This window comes from Anoplophora glabripennis, unplaced genomic scaffold, assembly GCF_000390285.2.
Source record: "Anoplophora glabripennis isolate ALB-LARVAE unplaced genomic scaffold, Agla_2.0 scaffold839, whole genome shotgun sequence".
NCBI lineage: Eukaryota > Metazoa > Arthropoda > Insecta > Coleoptera > Cerambycidae > Anoplophora > Anoplophora glabripennis.
In genome coordinates this window covers 39,402-56,715 of record NW_019417046.1, presented here as the reverse complement: position 1 = coordinate 56,715, position 17,314 = coordinate 39,402, and the positions used below count along the sequence as shown (strand labels likewise).

The 17,314-nt window shown below is 34.8% G+C and overlaps 1 protein-coding gene across 1 annotated transcript in view; it reads left to right on the top strand.

The window, feature by feature from the left end:
* Positions 1-17,314, top strand: part of LOC108912609 (pleckstrin homology-like domain family B member 2) — a 71,217-nt gene that overhangs the window by 17,137 nt on the left and 36,766 nt on the right. Inside the window, exon 2 of the mRNA XM_023455866.1 lies at positions 7,552-7,737. Coding sequence (XP_023311634.1) covers positions 7,557-7,737 — 181 coding nt within the window. The 5' untranslated portion in view covers positions 7,552-7,556. The remainder of the gene's footprint in view (positions 1-7,551; positions 7,738-17,314) is intronic.

Below are 17,314 nucleotides of genomic sequence, written 5' to 3'. Positions count from 1 at the left end.
GATAAAGATAACATTGTTACTCATAGTTTCAATTAATAACATTCGATAATGCCTCACTTTTCTTCAGATAACATCCTTAGTCATAGCTCGCTATTAGCTCTAATTGTAATATTTGTTTTACCCAGAACCGAATTGTATACATTCCGTATCTGGTCGTTCAGTTCACCGAGTGCGCATATGTTTGTTATTTTTCCAGGCAAAGCTCTCGAGGCTCTCGAGAAATTTCCATAACGTACTTAATAAAGTTTATGGTATTAACGATGGCAGTTAGGTTAATGCGGATTGTTTTCGCAGAGATCGTAATTGAGAAAATTACTGGCGATATATCAGTCGTTCGTTTAATTATGTTTACTTACGTCTAATGTTTATTTTAACTGCTCCGATGTGTAAGTTCTCACTGGTAAGGCGTACGGATGCGTTGGAAAAATTGGGCGCTAATATTCTTGTGATGTAAACGTTCTCAGTTGGCCTAATTACTAAAATTGTGGTGGTGTGACGTCATAATAATAATAATTGCATGCGTTTAGTAGCAGTTAAAGTATACCTATTTTTTTAACCGTCTTGGAATTTAAGTTTTTTTAATCTTACAATGTAAGGTGCTTTAAGTCCTAGAAACCCGGAAGTCCACGAGATTTGAGGGGAAATAAATTTTAAAAAGTTCGTTTTTAAACCAAATGTCTCAAAATCTCAAAATAGCCTTATGAGGCACCAAAATATGTATGAGCATCTTCAAAATAACAGAAAATTCCTCCAAGGCGTATTATTTTGCAATAAAATAAAAAATAAAGCAATAGAATAAAAAATAGAGCTTCAAAATATGACAAAATTGATATTTTGAAGGTGCTTCCGTCTATTCTAATGAACTTGACAGCAGATTTGAAACATTTTTATGATTTTGAAGACTGACTTATTTTATTATATTCTACAGGAAGTAAGAAGTTTGACTGCCATTACTTCAGCATGAAATAGAGTAGTCATAAATGAATAAAAAGTTGTATATTACAGGGGCGTAAAATTAACAGTTTTCACAATACAGCGAGTATTAATATTGGAGAGTTTCATCACAACGTGACAACAGCGCAACCTAGCGCTACACAACTGGTGCATACCACGTGCAGACTTGTCCTGCGGAAAAAATGTAAACAACTATTATTGTGAAACATTTGTTTTCCAGTTTGATAACAACATAGAAATATTTAGGGTTTTACAACTGTTGATGATTCTTAATTTGTTCACTTTTTTGTCTTTTCAACCCCAAAATAAGGGCGATTTTCGAAAATTTTCGTAAAACTGAAAGTGATGCTCATTTTCACTTTTCCTTACGAGTTTTTGGATTTTAGAATATTTTTAGGATTTTTCCTGTCGCCTCTGTCAAAGTCTCAAAAACAGGCGGATTTTGCGGTCACTCTTTACTTCTTTGGCAATTTTTATATACTGCAAAGCCTTGCATCAGATGATTTGTTTGGTGAAGTCACTATATTAGTTTCTGCTGTCTGTTTTACATTAAAAAAAATATATAAATCAATTTTATCACGTTTTTAACGGGACTTACGCACTGAAACAAAGCAATGTGGACTCTCCGCTTTTTCCCACTTTCTCTAGTCCACCAGCCTGCCCCAATTACGCTGATTACCAGCCAGTCACATTAAGCTTAAATGGAAATTATTATTCTAATATATAATTTGTGTAATTTATGAAGATGGATGCGATCGCGGCTCGCGCATATGGTGTTATTTAACTGCTGTAATTGAAGGCCGTATTGTATTTATTTTATCTGTGCAATTAACGCTCATGTGTGTTCGTTCGCATCGGTCGGCAGCTGGCATAATAATTGAGTTGAGACGGACGTGTCGGTGGTGCTTCCCTGCGCCGCGGGATAGTATATTGTAAAAAAAAACACGGATGCAACGCTGCGCGACTGATTTTTTTCATTGTCGCAATTGTGGAAGTGTCTACGCCTGCACTGGCTCACAATTATCCAGTCGCTTACATGGAAAATAATAATTAGTTTGATTCCAAGTGCTCGGGATATTGGGACGCCCTGTATTTGTTGCAGAAAAATCGAATCAGTTCGCTTAAAAATCCAACGGCACTAAACAAACCCGATACGAATAGTGACAGTCGGGAGACCAAACGGTGAATTTCAATTAATGAAACGGCGCTAATTAAATCCGGACGGTAATTATTATATTCAGCGGAGGTTCAGAACGTGTTGAATGACATCCGGCGTGCTGCACAAGGAAGATATCGTCTATAGAAACGCTTCCTGTTTGGCTGCCAATTAGCGTGCATGTAAAAGTGGCTTGCAAAAGCACAACGCGACTTATTAAATAACAAAAAACCATCTGCTTAAGTGAATATGAATTGTGATCCAAGTCTCTAACTTCCTTTACAGTCGACGCGAGCTAAAATTGTGTTTCGCTTTATGATGTTTGTATATTGTTGCATTTGTTGCTACTAGAAGTTTTTATTTATAAAAGAAAATCGATAGCCACCCCAAATACGTTGAAATAGATCTTTCAAACGATGACCGTTCTGTAAAACAGTAGTAAATTGAGTATCGGTGCCGCAAAGCGCCGTCGACGTGTTTCATCGATGAGAATTGACAATAAAGTTGGGTACAGAAATAGAAGTATAATTGATGTAGGTTTAATTGTTCCATATATTGATTTATACGACGGAAATGTTATTCGAGATCCAATACCTACGCACCATTTGTCTCAGAACGCAGAACTTTACGGCGAATATTTTAGAGAGGTAGTCCTCTAAAAGGACAATTTTAGAATTTATCTTTTACATTTATACCTGGTGATATAACAATAGTAAGACTCTGTTATTATATCTTATTGTTTTTGTTATAGACCTACATTCCTCAGCGAATTGCCAGTCATCTCGAATAATTGTCATACGCCTATTTTATCGTTCCGTACGTGCTTCTCGGCGCAAACAAAATTTAAAGCTCTCCCTTCCGCCTAAATCAATAGTAATTGATGAGGGGCAAGATTTTAGCGTACTTTGGGGATTAGGTTAGGCCGTCAGACCCGGCGCGTGCAACTTTAAGATTTGTTGTCGGACAGGGAATAAGTTAAGAGGGTTAGAAGAGTTATATTTCGTTTCCCTGATTTGCTTTGCGGCACCTGTTTTGGGGCCGGGATATTTTAAAAATAGGGAAATAGACCAGGAAAGGAGACATTTTGACACTTATTAATTACTGGAGGTGACTTTATTGTTGGAAAGTCTTGGGAATTATAATACGAAATGCGTCTCATCAAATGGGTCATGAAAAAAGCATAGCGTCATTGTTTTTATCAACAAATATTTATTGATAAAAAACAACGACGCTATACTTTTTTCATGACCCATTTTATGAGACGCCTCTTGTATTATCATTCCCAAAGCTTTCCAACAATAAAATCACGCCCAGTAATTTTTACTAGTTCTCCATGATTTTTCACCTTTATTTCTTGGTCTAAAAGTCGTCTGGATAGATGAATGGTATTACCCATTGAACGGGCGGTGATTAAGGAAATGTGGTTCGTGATACAGTCTCATTTTTGTTCGAAGCTTTAGTAGAAAATCTGTAGGTGTATTATTTTACGACTTCATTTCCCCCATATTTTACCCTGTGAACATAAACCAACAACATATGTACAACACTCTTTTCTTATTCAAATATTAACTTTCGTGTCGGTTTCGCAAGGCACAAACAATTGCATCATCGCTATTTCGTAATGCAACAAATATGCCCGCTTATTGTGATTGAATTAATAACGAGTAGTTTCGGCAGTATACAGGTTGTTTTGATTTTTTCTTGAATGTGAATTACGATTCCTTATATAACATTCATTGACGCTCGTGAAATTCGACCTTCGCTGTTAAAAATGCCAGTTGTTATTTAAAGAGCTTTACCATTTTACCTTTTTGGAGCACTTAACTGCTATATGTATATTGTTTATTAACGTTACAGTACTTCTAACTTTTATGGGTAGGTACTCTACAAGACCGTTGTAGCCTAACTAAACAACGATAAAGGCAATGACGTAGTTTCTTTGCCATCGACATATTTTGCCTCAGAGAATATCCCGTCCCTTCGAATAGTTTTATTGCTACCCCATTAACGCCAGGTAATTTTTCTTCAAACTTCCAGATTAGTATCTTCTAATGTTTTGTTCCACTAGACGAAATTCTGTGGCAGAATTGTGAGCTGTTAAAAATTAGTGAATATTGAGAAGACATTCCATTTAAAGCATAAAAAAATTACGTGAGTTCAGAAAGCATTCAAGTTGGTCTTCCTTTAGAACTTTGTTGTTATGGGGCTAATTTGTTCTAAAGGTAAAGAGAAGTAAGTATGAATTCATCGGATATTAATTTCCTGTGGTGCCTCTTTTCAAGTTTTATTAAAAAATGTTTCCTCAGTTGCGTAAATCAAAGAAATCTCACGTACTAATAGTACATGCCTTGCAGACACCGCAAAACTTTTAAAGCGACACTTTTCAGCGCGCTCGGCGACTGCATGCAAGTCGTGGGACCGATACACATTTCAACAGCTATTCCAAGGAGGAACAAACAACAATAATAGACGTAATTTCTTCCGCAAATTTCCATTGTAAACGCTACGTTAACTAGTACGTACCAGGAAGGCCAGTGGCTAGAAAACGTTCGAGGTACATTCACGCTGTTCGTTAAAAAGTTTTCTAATTTTTTCAAATCCTACGCTAATTTATGCTTAGTGTTTATCGTCTTGGGTCTTCCTGGACGCTGTTGTTGCCCTCAGCATAATAATACGCCATCTCCTCTACCGCGCATCAACATTTTTCAAGAGACCCTTGAACACTTTACGCGGAAATTGTGTCCATTTGACAGAATTAGCAGTGGCGTAGAGAATATTAAAAGAAATGTCGCATTGCAACCGCCTCTACGCCACCGTTATCCGTAAAATATTAAGTAGTAGTTATTGTTGCATTTCCGTGTGTATGCTGTGAGTTGTTCGAAGTTTTTGGTTTTCCCAGATGAAATGTATTGGGGGCGATAATTCACGCGAAGACGCCGACACACCTCTGCGACGATATTGACCCCGGCGGATCCTGCTGCCGAGAGTGGAACAATAGAAACGAGCTGGCGCCGCGGGTGGTACTCGGTGCACATTCTGTTTCTGTTCAATTACAACCTCGGGCAACGTGGAATTTCGCTCGCGGAGGTCGTGAATCGCCCCCACGCCGCCGCCGCCGCTGCAACTGATAGAAACCCAGTAGGGTGGTCGGAATAGACTGTTTCAGTGTGACGTCACATATTTAGACAACGCGCAACACACTGTCATTGTACAGACCGAATCTGACCCTAGTGTACTATTTACATACAGGGTGGACCATTGAAAGTAAAATAACTCTTTTGTGATTCATAATACAGAAAAAAAAGTTTGTATAAAAGTTGTACAGAATCAAAAAACCTAAAGGACAAAATTAGTTTGAAACACACAGGGCGATAAGTAGAAACGGGACACGCCAAATATTAAATTTTTTAAATGGAACACCCTGTATATTTTTTAACATACGGATTTCCGAGAAAATTCTATAGATGGCAATATAAACAGTTTATCATTTTAATCCGGGGTTGCCAAGTTATGTCGAAAATTCTTCGAATTTTGGAAAAAACATGACCTCGAAAAAGTTGTATTAACTTTCAACTACTAACACTTGGAGCAAAAATATTTGACAGAGTTATAGGCAAAGGTTAGGCAAAGACTCCTATTTTAGCTAATATCGATGTTTTATACAGGGCATTTTTTATAATACGATCATTTTAAGAAAGTTCAAACTTGATTTTCTAAAATTTTTCAAACGGAACACCCTGTATTTTATTGTTCTATTTTATTCACGTATCAGTCCACTTCAACTTTTATTAAGTATGTTCTACACCTAAACTTGTTGGTTTTTAAGATATAGCAACTTTTCTGGAAAAACCTACTTTTTGTTATTTTCGGTCGCACGAAACGGCTTGTCGACGAACTGTCACATTGTGTCAACTTGTCAGTTCACAGTTCATTCCATCTTGAGTTAATTTTATTAGTTAATATTTATATGTGGTATTCTATAAAATAATAAAACTTAAGTTTTTTGAGAAATGTTATATCTTAATAACTAACAGTTTTAGATATAGAGCATGCTTAATAAAAGTTGAAGTGGACCGATATGTGAATAAAATAGAACAATAAAATACAGGGTGTTCCATTTGAAAAATTTTAGAAAATCAAGTTTAAACTTTCTGAAAATGATCGTATTATAGAAAATGCCCTGTATAAAATATCGATAGTAGCTAATACAGGAGCCTTTGTCTAACATTTGCCTATAACTCTGTTTAATTATTATGTTCCAAGTGTTAGTAGCTGAAAGTTAATACAACTTCTTCGAGTTCATGTTTTTCCAAAATTCGAAGAATTTTCTACATAACTTGACAACCCCGCACTAAAATGATATAAACTGTTTATATTGCCATTTATAGAATTTTCTCGGAAAACCATCTGTTTAAAAATATACAGGGTGTTCCATTTAAAAAATTTAATATTTGGCGTGTCCCGTTTTTACGCATCGCCCTGTGTGTTTGAATTTAATTTTATACTTTAGGTTTCTTGATTCTGTATAGCTTTTATATAAATTTTTTTCTGTATTATATGATGTGTCAGTGTGTTTATCGAGTGTATTTTTCTTCAGTTGGTTTATTATAGACGTACTCTTAACCATAACCAAACTTTCTTTGAATTTTATATAAATTCTATAATTCTATTAGTTTGTCACTTGGTGTCTGAAACTTCTTAAATATTCCTAATATTGCCAGAATATCGCTATATTTAAGGAGAGAAGCCATTTTTTGGCACTTATGTCCAAAGTACATATGGTCGAAAATCGATCTAGTAAAATTATTGAGAAATTCTTCATGAAAATGCGCACTATGGGTTTGTTTATTATTTGGCGTATGTGACGTCACTACAAATAGGTCTATTGGGAATCTGGTTGAACAGCAGGCGAGACACCACAATGTAGTTGTTACAACTAGCTTTTATTATTATTAGTTCAGTGCTTTAATGGAAATATATCCATGAAAAATGTCGTTCAAGTGTTATTCACTTATTTTTTTCATGGAAATTCACAAAAGCAGCTCTAATTTAGCACAATTCAGCACAATCACCTTTTTTAACTTCCCAAAAAGTGGGGGGTAACTTCACAGTCGATTTTTCTGTATTTTTCGGAAAATCTCGAAAGATATGACGTTTTTCACCACATAATGTAGCACAATTCAGCACAGTCGTTTGTTTAACAGTGGGGGGGTTAATTTCACTTTTTTTTTCTGGTCATAGCGGAATCTAGCATAACCATTCTTTCAGCGGCATAAAATAGAACAAAATTAGAACTTTTTTTAACTTCCTCAAACAGCACATAGTTAGCACAATCCAGCACAATCATTTTTTCATCAGCACCTGTTTCATTTATCTAAGATCTCGGCGAATTTTAGGTATTAACTTCCACCTCAGGTAAATAAAGGTCTGTCCTGTTGCAGGTAGCATGTCGGGCGTTAGCCTGGCGGGGACGGCTATCGGCGTCGGCGGCGCCGCCACCACGGGAGCGGTGGAGCTCTGCGACAGCGGCGGCCGCTCCCTGAAGCTCCAGACGGACGCGCCGCACCTGGTGAGCATGGGCGGCGACAGGCTAAGCACTTCCGTCACTCTTCATCCCATTCCACAAGGTAAGAAGTACTAGTAGTCACAAACGTCGATTCGTGTGGAGGAAGGGCCGATGTATAATTATTCCGCTAACTTGAAAAACTGGAAAAAATAGAACGTTAGTTAAAAATGTATAAAAATAGTTCAATAAGGAATTCTTCAAATGTTTGGGCATCGAGTTTTATTAATGTTTCCAATTTTTTGTTTCGAAAAAAAATTCCAATTTTCCGGCTAAGTAGCACGAGTTGTGTTGTAAGCAATTTTTTTTCACCATCATTACCGGGAAATGCTAATATCTACACCTGAAACGGTGTCTATCATTTTCGTGTTACCGACGTTATTTTATTGACGTAAAAAAAGTTATCGCGCGTAAAAGTGATAACCTGTCAAAGCAAGTAGGTGGTATTATTACCTCATGTCCTTGCAACGTAATAACTTTGTTGATTGCACAGAAATATTTGTTTTAGTTGTGTACTGAATTATTAATTGTCCTCGTTTTAAAAAGTGTAGAAAAGTTATGTTTTGCATTTAATAAATTGGCCAAAAAATTGGAGACGATAGAGACTGGTCCCCATTTATTGACATATTTCGCTGGCTTTTAATATTTATTCGATCGTACAAATTTTAATTATATTACTATTTTTCGTTGTACTATTTTGGTACATATTATATAGTTTTGGCACAATTTTTAAACTATACTGTTCCAATATGTACTGTGTTTAAATTATGAGGAGTTCTAATAATATTTACAGTTCGAGTTTACAGTCGTTATCTGTAATTACTGTGACTACAATTTTTTTGTGGTATTTTCTGACCTCCACTCGACTCGAAGTTCTAGTATAATATATATCTGTTCGTACGCACAAACAAACAAGGACAGACCCGTATTTTTTTCGACTGCTGTTTTGTTGAAGGGCCTTGTGGGTCGAGAATAACGTTTCCCACCAGAGATGTTTTTCTAACCCTCGGGCTGGTTAAGATCTGACGGCTGAAGCATTTTTTAAAACTATTAGACTAGCCGGTATCTGTTTTGGTTTGGGTGAATCGTATATCCACGGAGATTTTTGGCTTTTTGGCTTTCAAATATCACTAGAAATGAAAATTTTTCTATGCGCATAAAAAAAAACGTGGGCTTAACTTTTGGCGGCACAATATGTTAAAAAAATTCGGAAAATGTCATATTTTTCTTCCTATTTAATTATGTATCTTTTCAAGAGTTGTTTTTAGGCGAAAATGGAAGAGGAAAAAAATTTTTGTAATTAAATTTTACAAAATATGACTAGTTACAAATCGAATGAATCATGATTATTATTGTAAAAATCTAAAAAATTGCCAAAAGTGGGGATAAAAAACATTACTTTTTAAGAAATTTCTTTGGGGTCTTTAGGTTGGGTATAGGACCTTCATGAAAATTTGATGTTATGTAGAATCATCACACCAAATTTCATCAAAATCGGTTGTATAGATTTTGCATAATAATTTTGCAATCCAGATTTTGAAAAAAGAAATTGCAAATTTTCAAAATTTTGCACAGCAAAAACCAAGGCCCTTAGATACTTGAAACTTTAATAACATATAGAAGGGCTCTCAAGTTTTCAAAGGCTTTTTGAAATATTCGAATCCGTCAATTAGGAGTGCTCTGGCGCTTGTTTAAACATTGGTCGAATTTTTGTACTTATAAACAATTAGAATAACTTTGTGAATATTCAACCAAATCAAATTTTTTTAAATAGGTTTTAAAAGTTCTTGGAAAGACGCTTCTTTAAAAAAGCAGATCGATGGGTCAATTAGTTACGTAGTTATAGCCGATCAAAGTTAACCCTCATTTACACTAAATATACTGGGATATCCGGGCTAATTTTTCGAAAAATACCTTTGGTATTCCCAGTACTTATCAGATCTAAGTTTGCAATACTTTTCTTCATTGGCAACCTACTTTAAACGCGTTTAAAGTTATTTATGCAAGCGAGAAATTCAAGAAAATCGTACAGGTGGTGGTGGTGGGTAAAGTAGAGAGCGCGACCGCTTCGGCCTGCTCGAAATTGAATCGGCTAGTTCAAAATTTCGATGCGCTTAAAATTTGTAATATCAGTTTCTAGAGGTCCGATTTTGATGTTTTTTTTTCTAGATCGATGTCTCGCGATTAAAAAAAAAACAATTATCGTATTTTCCAATGGCTATCGTTAATAATTATTAGTCTTTTAACAGTCCGATAATTATTTATCTTTAAGCTTCCTTTAACTATCAACTTTATTTTTTATTGTATCAAAGGTAAGTGCATAAACTTATATACTGTTTATCAAAGATCAAAAACAAATTTATTTAAATATTCTAAAATTGTTTAAACAATTATTTTCAAAATATGTCGGAAAATTAATTATTTAATTAATTATTCATTTAATCATCATTTCTTTTGTGATTAAAGTATAATTCAAATATTATTTACTGTTTAAAATATAAGCAAATGAGAAATTAACTCATTATATTACAAAAATAGACCCCAAAAAAATTTCCTGTAAAAGTAATGTTTTTAATCCCATTTTTGACGATTTTTTCGATTTTTACAGTAATAATCATTATTCATTCGATTTGTAACTAGACATATTTTGTAAAATTTAATTACAAACATTTTTTTCCTCTTCCGTTTTCGCCTAAAATCAACCCTTGAAAAGATACATAATTAAATAGGGAGAAAAATATGACATTTTTCGAATTTTTTAAACATATTGTGCGCCAAAAGTTAAGCCCAGGTTTTTTTATGCGCACAGAAAAATCTTCTAGTGATATTTGAAAGCCAAAAATCTCCGTGGATATACGATTCATCCAAAGATGGACTCTTTGAAACAGATACCGTTTGGACTATATGTATTTTGCTGGTTCGTTTAATACCTGTCAGTGGCGTAGTTTGGGGAATTTAGAGAGTCGTAATTCAATAAAAAAAAAACGTGGCTTTAGTGTTGAAATTAATGTTGCACTAATTAATGTTGTTATTTATTTGTTTAAGCAAAGACATATCGTTATTTTGAATAACTGTATTTATATTTTAATCATAAAAATAGTTTTTATTCTAAAAACAGCGAGACACGTCAAAATAATAACATTAGTATGTTCAAAAACAGAATAGAGATCAAAACAGACGAATCAAAACATTGGTGTTGGTACAATGAAGAAATTATACGGGGTAATTCGAAAATGAGCCGCTATATGTTCATTTATGATTTACCCTGTATATTAATTCCACACCACAGATTTGGTTTCATCTTTTTTGAGTCGGTAACAATTTAGATCTATAAACGCAACTGGTTACACAACTTATTGATATAGATTGCACCCAATTAAAAGCTTAACTGTAAAAAAATGATAATTACAGGGTGACTCATGCCGCAGTGACAGTTACTTCCTCTCCACGTCAATATAAACAAGATACATTCGATTTATATTTAGAACCGCGTATTTATTTATAAACAACGTGTCCGCCAAGGAATCAAACAAACTCGTAAAATTTTCGTCGTGCGGTTTGGGGAGAAAGTTACGGTGGAAAAAATCCGGCTTCGTGATTCAACAGAACAAATAGGGGCCTAGGTATGAGTAACCCGCATGGTTGTTTATTATAACCTCTATAATAAACTGACTCGAACCGGTAACTGAATAAACTACTTACAAGACCACTTGAGTAGTGCGCGAGTAGTTATGCATTTTGGAGGGTCATTACTTATGATTGGTTTTTTAAGTCCCGTAGAGGATGGCGCGTTGAAAGGTTGGCTACGGGGTGCGTTTGAGAAGTAGAAAATACCCCTTGTCTTACGTTTAATAGTGTTACACGTGAACTTAGAATGACACGAGTTTTAATATCGCATATCGCACTAAATTAAATGAGGATCTATAATAATGTACTTGGTCTACAAGTAGGAAACAGTTCGAGTTGAAAAAGGTGTTAACGTAAAGAAAATATTGACTGTAGATCTAGAGCCGGTTCTGCAGAAACAGCAAATAGTGTACGTATGTAAATAATTACGACCAGTTGTATAATTCTTGTTTATCACACCACGAAGTACGTACTTTGGTACTAATTCCTATACTAATAAAATAATAAACGTACGTGACATCGTTCCACGTTTAGAAACAGAGTCGAAAATTGAAGCGCGCCCAGGGTTTTTTTCTTTCTTTTTTATTCCCGACAGAAGCCGAAGGTCAAGGCGTTAACAATTTGTAACGAGCTAGTGTTAATCATGTTTACACTTCGAAGCAGATTACAAATTAAGATTCGGCAGCATGGAATGTGCAAAAAATTGGAACTGTTAGGTTGGGACGTTTGTATATAAAAAGTATTTATTTTTTGGGTACTTCCAAGTTTTGCACAAGTATTTGTTATTTTCTAAATTGGCAATAGTCCTTGACATCGTTTCTGTGTTCTATCTGATTTTTTTTTGTGACAAGACAGTTGCGTAGTAAATAGTAGGACAATCGTTGTTCTCTTCTTCAAAATGAACAAATTGGTTGTTAACCCCAGATTATTAAATTGACACATTTGTGCGGTTAAATCTTTCGCTTGTGCCAGTTTACTGAGGTCATTATTATTAAGGCTTTTCAAATGCTTTAATTGACTATTTATTTATTAGTGAAATAGGAAAATGAAGAGGAAATATAAGCGTGCGGATATTTGCTTATTTATTTAACGAATGTAGACGTAATTTTTAACAGTAAACGATGTTTTTTCGCATTTTGACTACTAAATTCAAAATAGTTTACTAAAGTGGCACTTCCCCACATGAAATGTCACTTTACTATACAGGATGTTAATGATAAGTCTTGCCAAACTTCAATGGCGTATTCTACCGATGAAACTAATCAAATTTTGCCCTATAAAATTTGTGATAGGATACTTTTCCTGTAACTTCACTGCAAAAAATATTTAGTAATAAAATTTGGGGGATGACATTTTTTTAAGTAGGGACTATTTTTTCATGGATAACTTATTCCAAAATACACTCCAGTGGCTTAGTTATTGGGGGAGTAGGGGTCCTTTTTTGAAAAAAAATCGTACACAACTGTTTTTTTCAATAATTTTAAATGTTTTTAAAATGTACAATCAGTTTGTGGCAATGAAGTATTATTGTGAAGTATTCGTAAAATTTACTGATCTTTAGATAATTGGGAAATCAAATAAGTAGATACTTCAGTACCTACGTTGCTTAGATATCATTTTCTATTGATTTCTAAATACACCAGGAAAATTAGCGAAAATAAAAGGGAAATTCGAAAAAAGTCCTATCCGCGAGATTATTGTAAAATTGTCTAAAGGAACATAATACAAGACATTTCTCATCTCGTGAGTCAAAAACGTTTATTAGTTAACTTTTCTATTTAAACAAATCAGTGAGGAAAACAGTTTTTTCACTTTGCAGGGAAAACCATCAATTTTAGCGCATGGTGACTCTGCTATAGTTTGTAGGGAGTAAAATTATCTACAAAATGAGACTTGTTAAATTAAAAAAGGTTAATAAACAAAAAAGTGATTGCAAAAAAACAAGAAAAGTGCCCATTTTTTAATTTGTTTATAACTATCGCATTTATTGTTAAAATTGTATAAAACCTATGACAAGTTGAGGGTTTTGTCATACTTCGAAAGTGTGCCAAAAGTGGGCGCTGTAGGTGCAATAGTTTTCGCACAATTCTATTTGTTTATAACGGAGGGGGAAGTTATGAACTTTAAGCCTCTGTACAGGCGTTAATTTTCAACCAAACTTGATTCTGAAAGCGTCATTGTAATCTTAAAGACGTAATTAAGCGACCTATTAAAAAATATCATCGTTTTTTTGACATTAACATTCTCAAATTATGCATTAAAAAACCGTGAGTTTTTCTGATATAAACAATTTGAATAACATTGTTGCTATTTATGCTATCTCACCGAAAATAGATGCAATGGATAGCTGGCAAAAAAATACAGTTTTAAAATAAAAAAAGTACCCCCTACGACCAACAGGAGCCAAGATAAGAATTTTTTTTTAATCGTAGCGCAATTGTTAATAAATATTAAGACTTGAATTTTTCGCAAAGTACAGTTTACGACGTAAACTACGATTTTCCGTGAATTGCATTGAAAAATGTGGAAAATTAACGACTCGCGAGCCCTTTAAAGAGAAGGTACTCGCTAAGTAAACTGTCCGGCGACGTGGTGGTGGGGGAAGCTCGTCCAAGCGGTCGCGCATGCGAGAAAAGTGAAATCCGAAGTTCAAATTGATGCGCGCTGTAAAATTTTGCAATATCTCGGCTTCTATTCATCGTAGAAACTTATTTTTTTTTAAACTGGGGCTCGACGAAATAATAATAATGGGCATATTTACGAATTCGTAGAATAGCCCTGAACCCCAGAAAAAATGCATCTTTTATGCTTATTTTTTTTTTTAATTTACAAAAATGTCACAAAAATTATTGTTAAACGAAATATTAATTAAAATTTCAATTTCGCAATTATTTTACTATTATTAAATAAATGAAGCTATCGTTCGTTTAAAAAATTATTTTTTTTACATATTAAGGCAAAGTAAACTTGTTTTTTCAATATTTTGTTAGCTATTTAATTACGATTTGAATGTAAAATTGAAGTAAAAATTCACAAATTATTTTCAAATTATTATTTATTGTTAAAAGATTTAACAAAAAAAGGGAATATTGACAGAACGAATGTATCATTGTTTGCATTTTTCGATCGTTACACAGAATTTGGCCCATTTAAGAAAAAAAAATCCGTTATCTACAGTGTCTGCACTCGAGTTATTGTGTTAGTTAACCATTTGTCAGCACTAAAATATGACTTGCCCTGCAGTAAATCTGTTATCTCGATAGCACTAAAGAATGTCGGCGTCGGGGCTTCTGGTCGAATACGAGGGTGACGCGATAAGTAAAGCTCGAGGTTGAAGCTTCTTCAAAATCAGGACATATAAAAATACCCGGTCCGTCAGCTGTAATAGTCGATGTGTGCTGGTAGAGAAGTGTGGGTCGTTCCCATAAAAATTGTGATTTTACGGCCCTTCCTTTTACACTGGACGTTTGTTTAACCTATTACGGTTTAAGTAGCTTTTCCTGCAGAAAGTAGGCTGCCACCGAAGATTTCACGAAGCGCTTTAATTCGAGCTTCCGTCAAAACAATCGCGCTTCCGCCGCTGAAAAGTATTTCAATTTGTTTTTAGTTCAATTTGCTGTTGTTGGTTTATTCCGGTAAGTTGAAAGATCAGTTCAAATTTCTGATGACGCACAAATTATGACAGTGGGACCCTCCTATTATCGTTCAACAATATTATCGTTTTATTGTCTTTAAACACAACACCTACATACAATGTTTTACAAGATCTTCTAATATGCAACTCGATCGTATCCGAAGAATGCGTAGGCTGGTTGTTGTTATATGGACCATTTTTGTAACAAATATTCTGTTTACTTTTCACTGTTATTTCTCTGTTTACAATCCCGTGTTTGATGTGTGGTTCAGTATTAGCATAATGCAGTGATTCGACTGCAATATTCCGTTGTAGAGTTGAAACTCTGACAGGTAGGTTTTAATTTATATCGGAAACGCCCAATAAAGTAGTTTCAGTGAATATTTACTGAATGCTTTACTTGAGAAAAACATCGCCAGAAAAAGTTTACTACATATAAAATAAATACGACGATTTTTTATACTCTTTTCTCCATATGGCTTTAAAATAATAATAAAAAAAAACATATGTATGAGTATGATGAGGAATTATCGAAAACGAAGCAAGATATCAAAAAAAGTGAAGAGACAAAAAAAGTTGAATTTTTTTATCGCATAATTAGAAAAGCATATAGAGATGTTTTAAAATCTTATGAGCTTTGACCTTCATATGCGCAGAAACATAATTCCGACCGTCGCCTAAATTATTCTACGTCCTAAAAACATTACACCTATTATTCACAGTCTGTCTCGAACTCTAGCGTAAACAAGCCTTTGATCCGATTACAAATATCATAATAAAATGCCCTATTCTTTATTATTTTAATTTAAACAATAAACAATAGCGCCTTAGTTCATGTCTACTTGTAATGATGCACATGGTCTAGTTCCGAGTCAATGTTTTCACAACGTGCTTATTAGAAGAATTATGGGGATACGCCACGCCTTTCGCGCATTTCGCGGCTCATGAGATATTAATAGACCTCTAACACCTAAGAAAAAGCAGTGACGTCTCATACGTTTACTTAATATCAACAGGAGTGAGTCCCCGAACGCCGCTGGAATAGATAAAATAAATCAAATTACGTCAGAAGACGTCTACCGTTTTTATATTCAAACATACCAAAATTCAAAAAAATCGGAATTAGGGTTCTCCAGATATTATTAAAAACCTTGTATTTTCTCTAAATTTCGACACCCTGTATCTCCGAAACGAAGCATTTTCGAACTTAGGTTTATAAGAACTCTCTTTCTTATATTTGGTCAAGGAAACGCCCCCTGAATTTTTGCAATATTAGTGGGACACCCTGTAGATATTTTTATTTTTATTATTATTAAATTATTTTTCATTATCAGTTCGTTTGAACTTAATTTCATGGATTCAGTCTAAATTGTTCGTGGAAACGAAACGACGATTACATAAATGCTTTCTGGAAACATTTCCACCGACCCCTGTACGTGCCCCGTCAGCTATTAACCGCCTTTATCTCCGGCTTGTCGGATAGAGCAGTCCCGGCAGCACAACACAACAGTGTCAGTGATTACTCGAGACCAAAGAGAGGAGCATAATTCGAGCCTTCGCGGTGTATCAGCGGCCCCGTCATCGGCGACGTCGACGAGATCGAGTTGCTCTCAACGCGCGGAACCGGTAATGCGGACGGCGACGCCGGAGACGCTGTCTAGGTGCCTTGTTTTGCTTCTATTTCCGTCTGGAAGTGTTTTCGCGTCGGTCGGCGATGTTACGCCGAGGAACCGTGGATTTCCGGAGCTGACTCGGCGGTTCCAGGTAGGCTCGGGCAGACGCGAATGATGGTTTTACATGAAATAAAGATCGTCAAATCTGTCAAGTAGCTTAATACACCAGGAAAATTAGCGAAAATAAAAGAGAAACTCGAAAAAAGTCATATCCGCTGGATTATTGTAAAATTGTTTAAGGGAACATAATACAAGACATCTCTCGTCTCGTGAGTCAAAAACTTTTATTAGCTAACTTTTCTATTTAAACAAATAAGTGAGGAAAACAGATTTTTCACTTTGCAGGGAAAACCATCAATTTTAGCGAAAAGTGACTCTCGGACAGCTTGTAGGGAGTAAAATTATCTACAAAATGAGACTTGTTAAATTAAAATCGGTTAATAAACAGAAAAGTTATTGCAAAAAAAACAAGAAAAGTGCCCATTTTTTATGCTGTTTATAACTATCGCATTTATTGTTAAAATTTTATAAAACCTATGACAAGTTGAGGGTTTTGTCATACTTTAAAAGTGTGCCAAAAGTGGGCGCTGCAGGTGCAATAGTTTTCGCACAATTCATTTGTTTATAACGGAGGCTCCAAAGGTTATGAACTTTAAGCCTCTGTACAGGCGTTAATTTTCAATCAAACATGATTCTGAAAGCGTCAT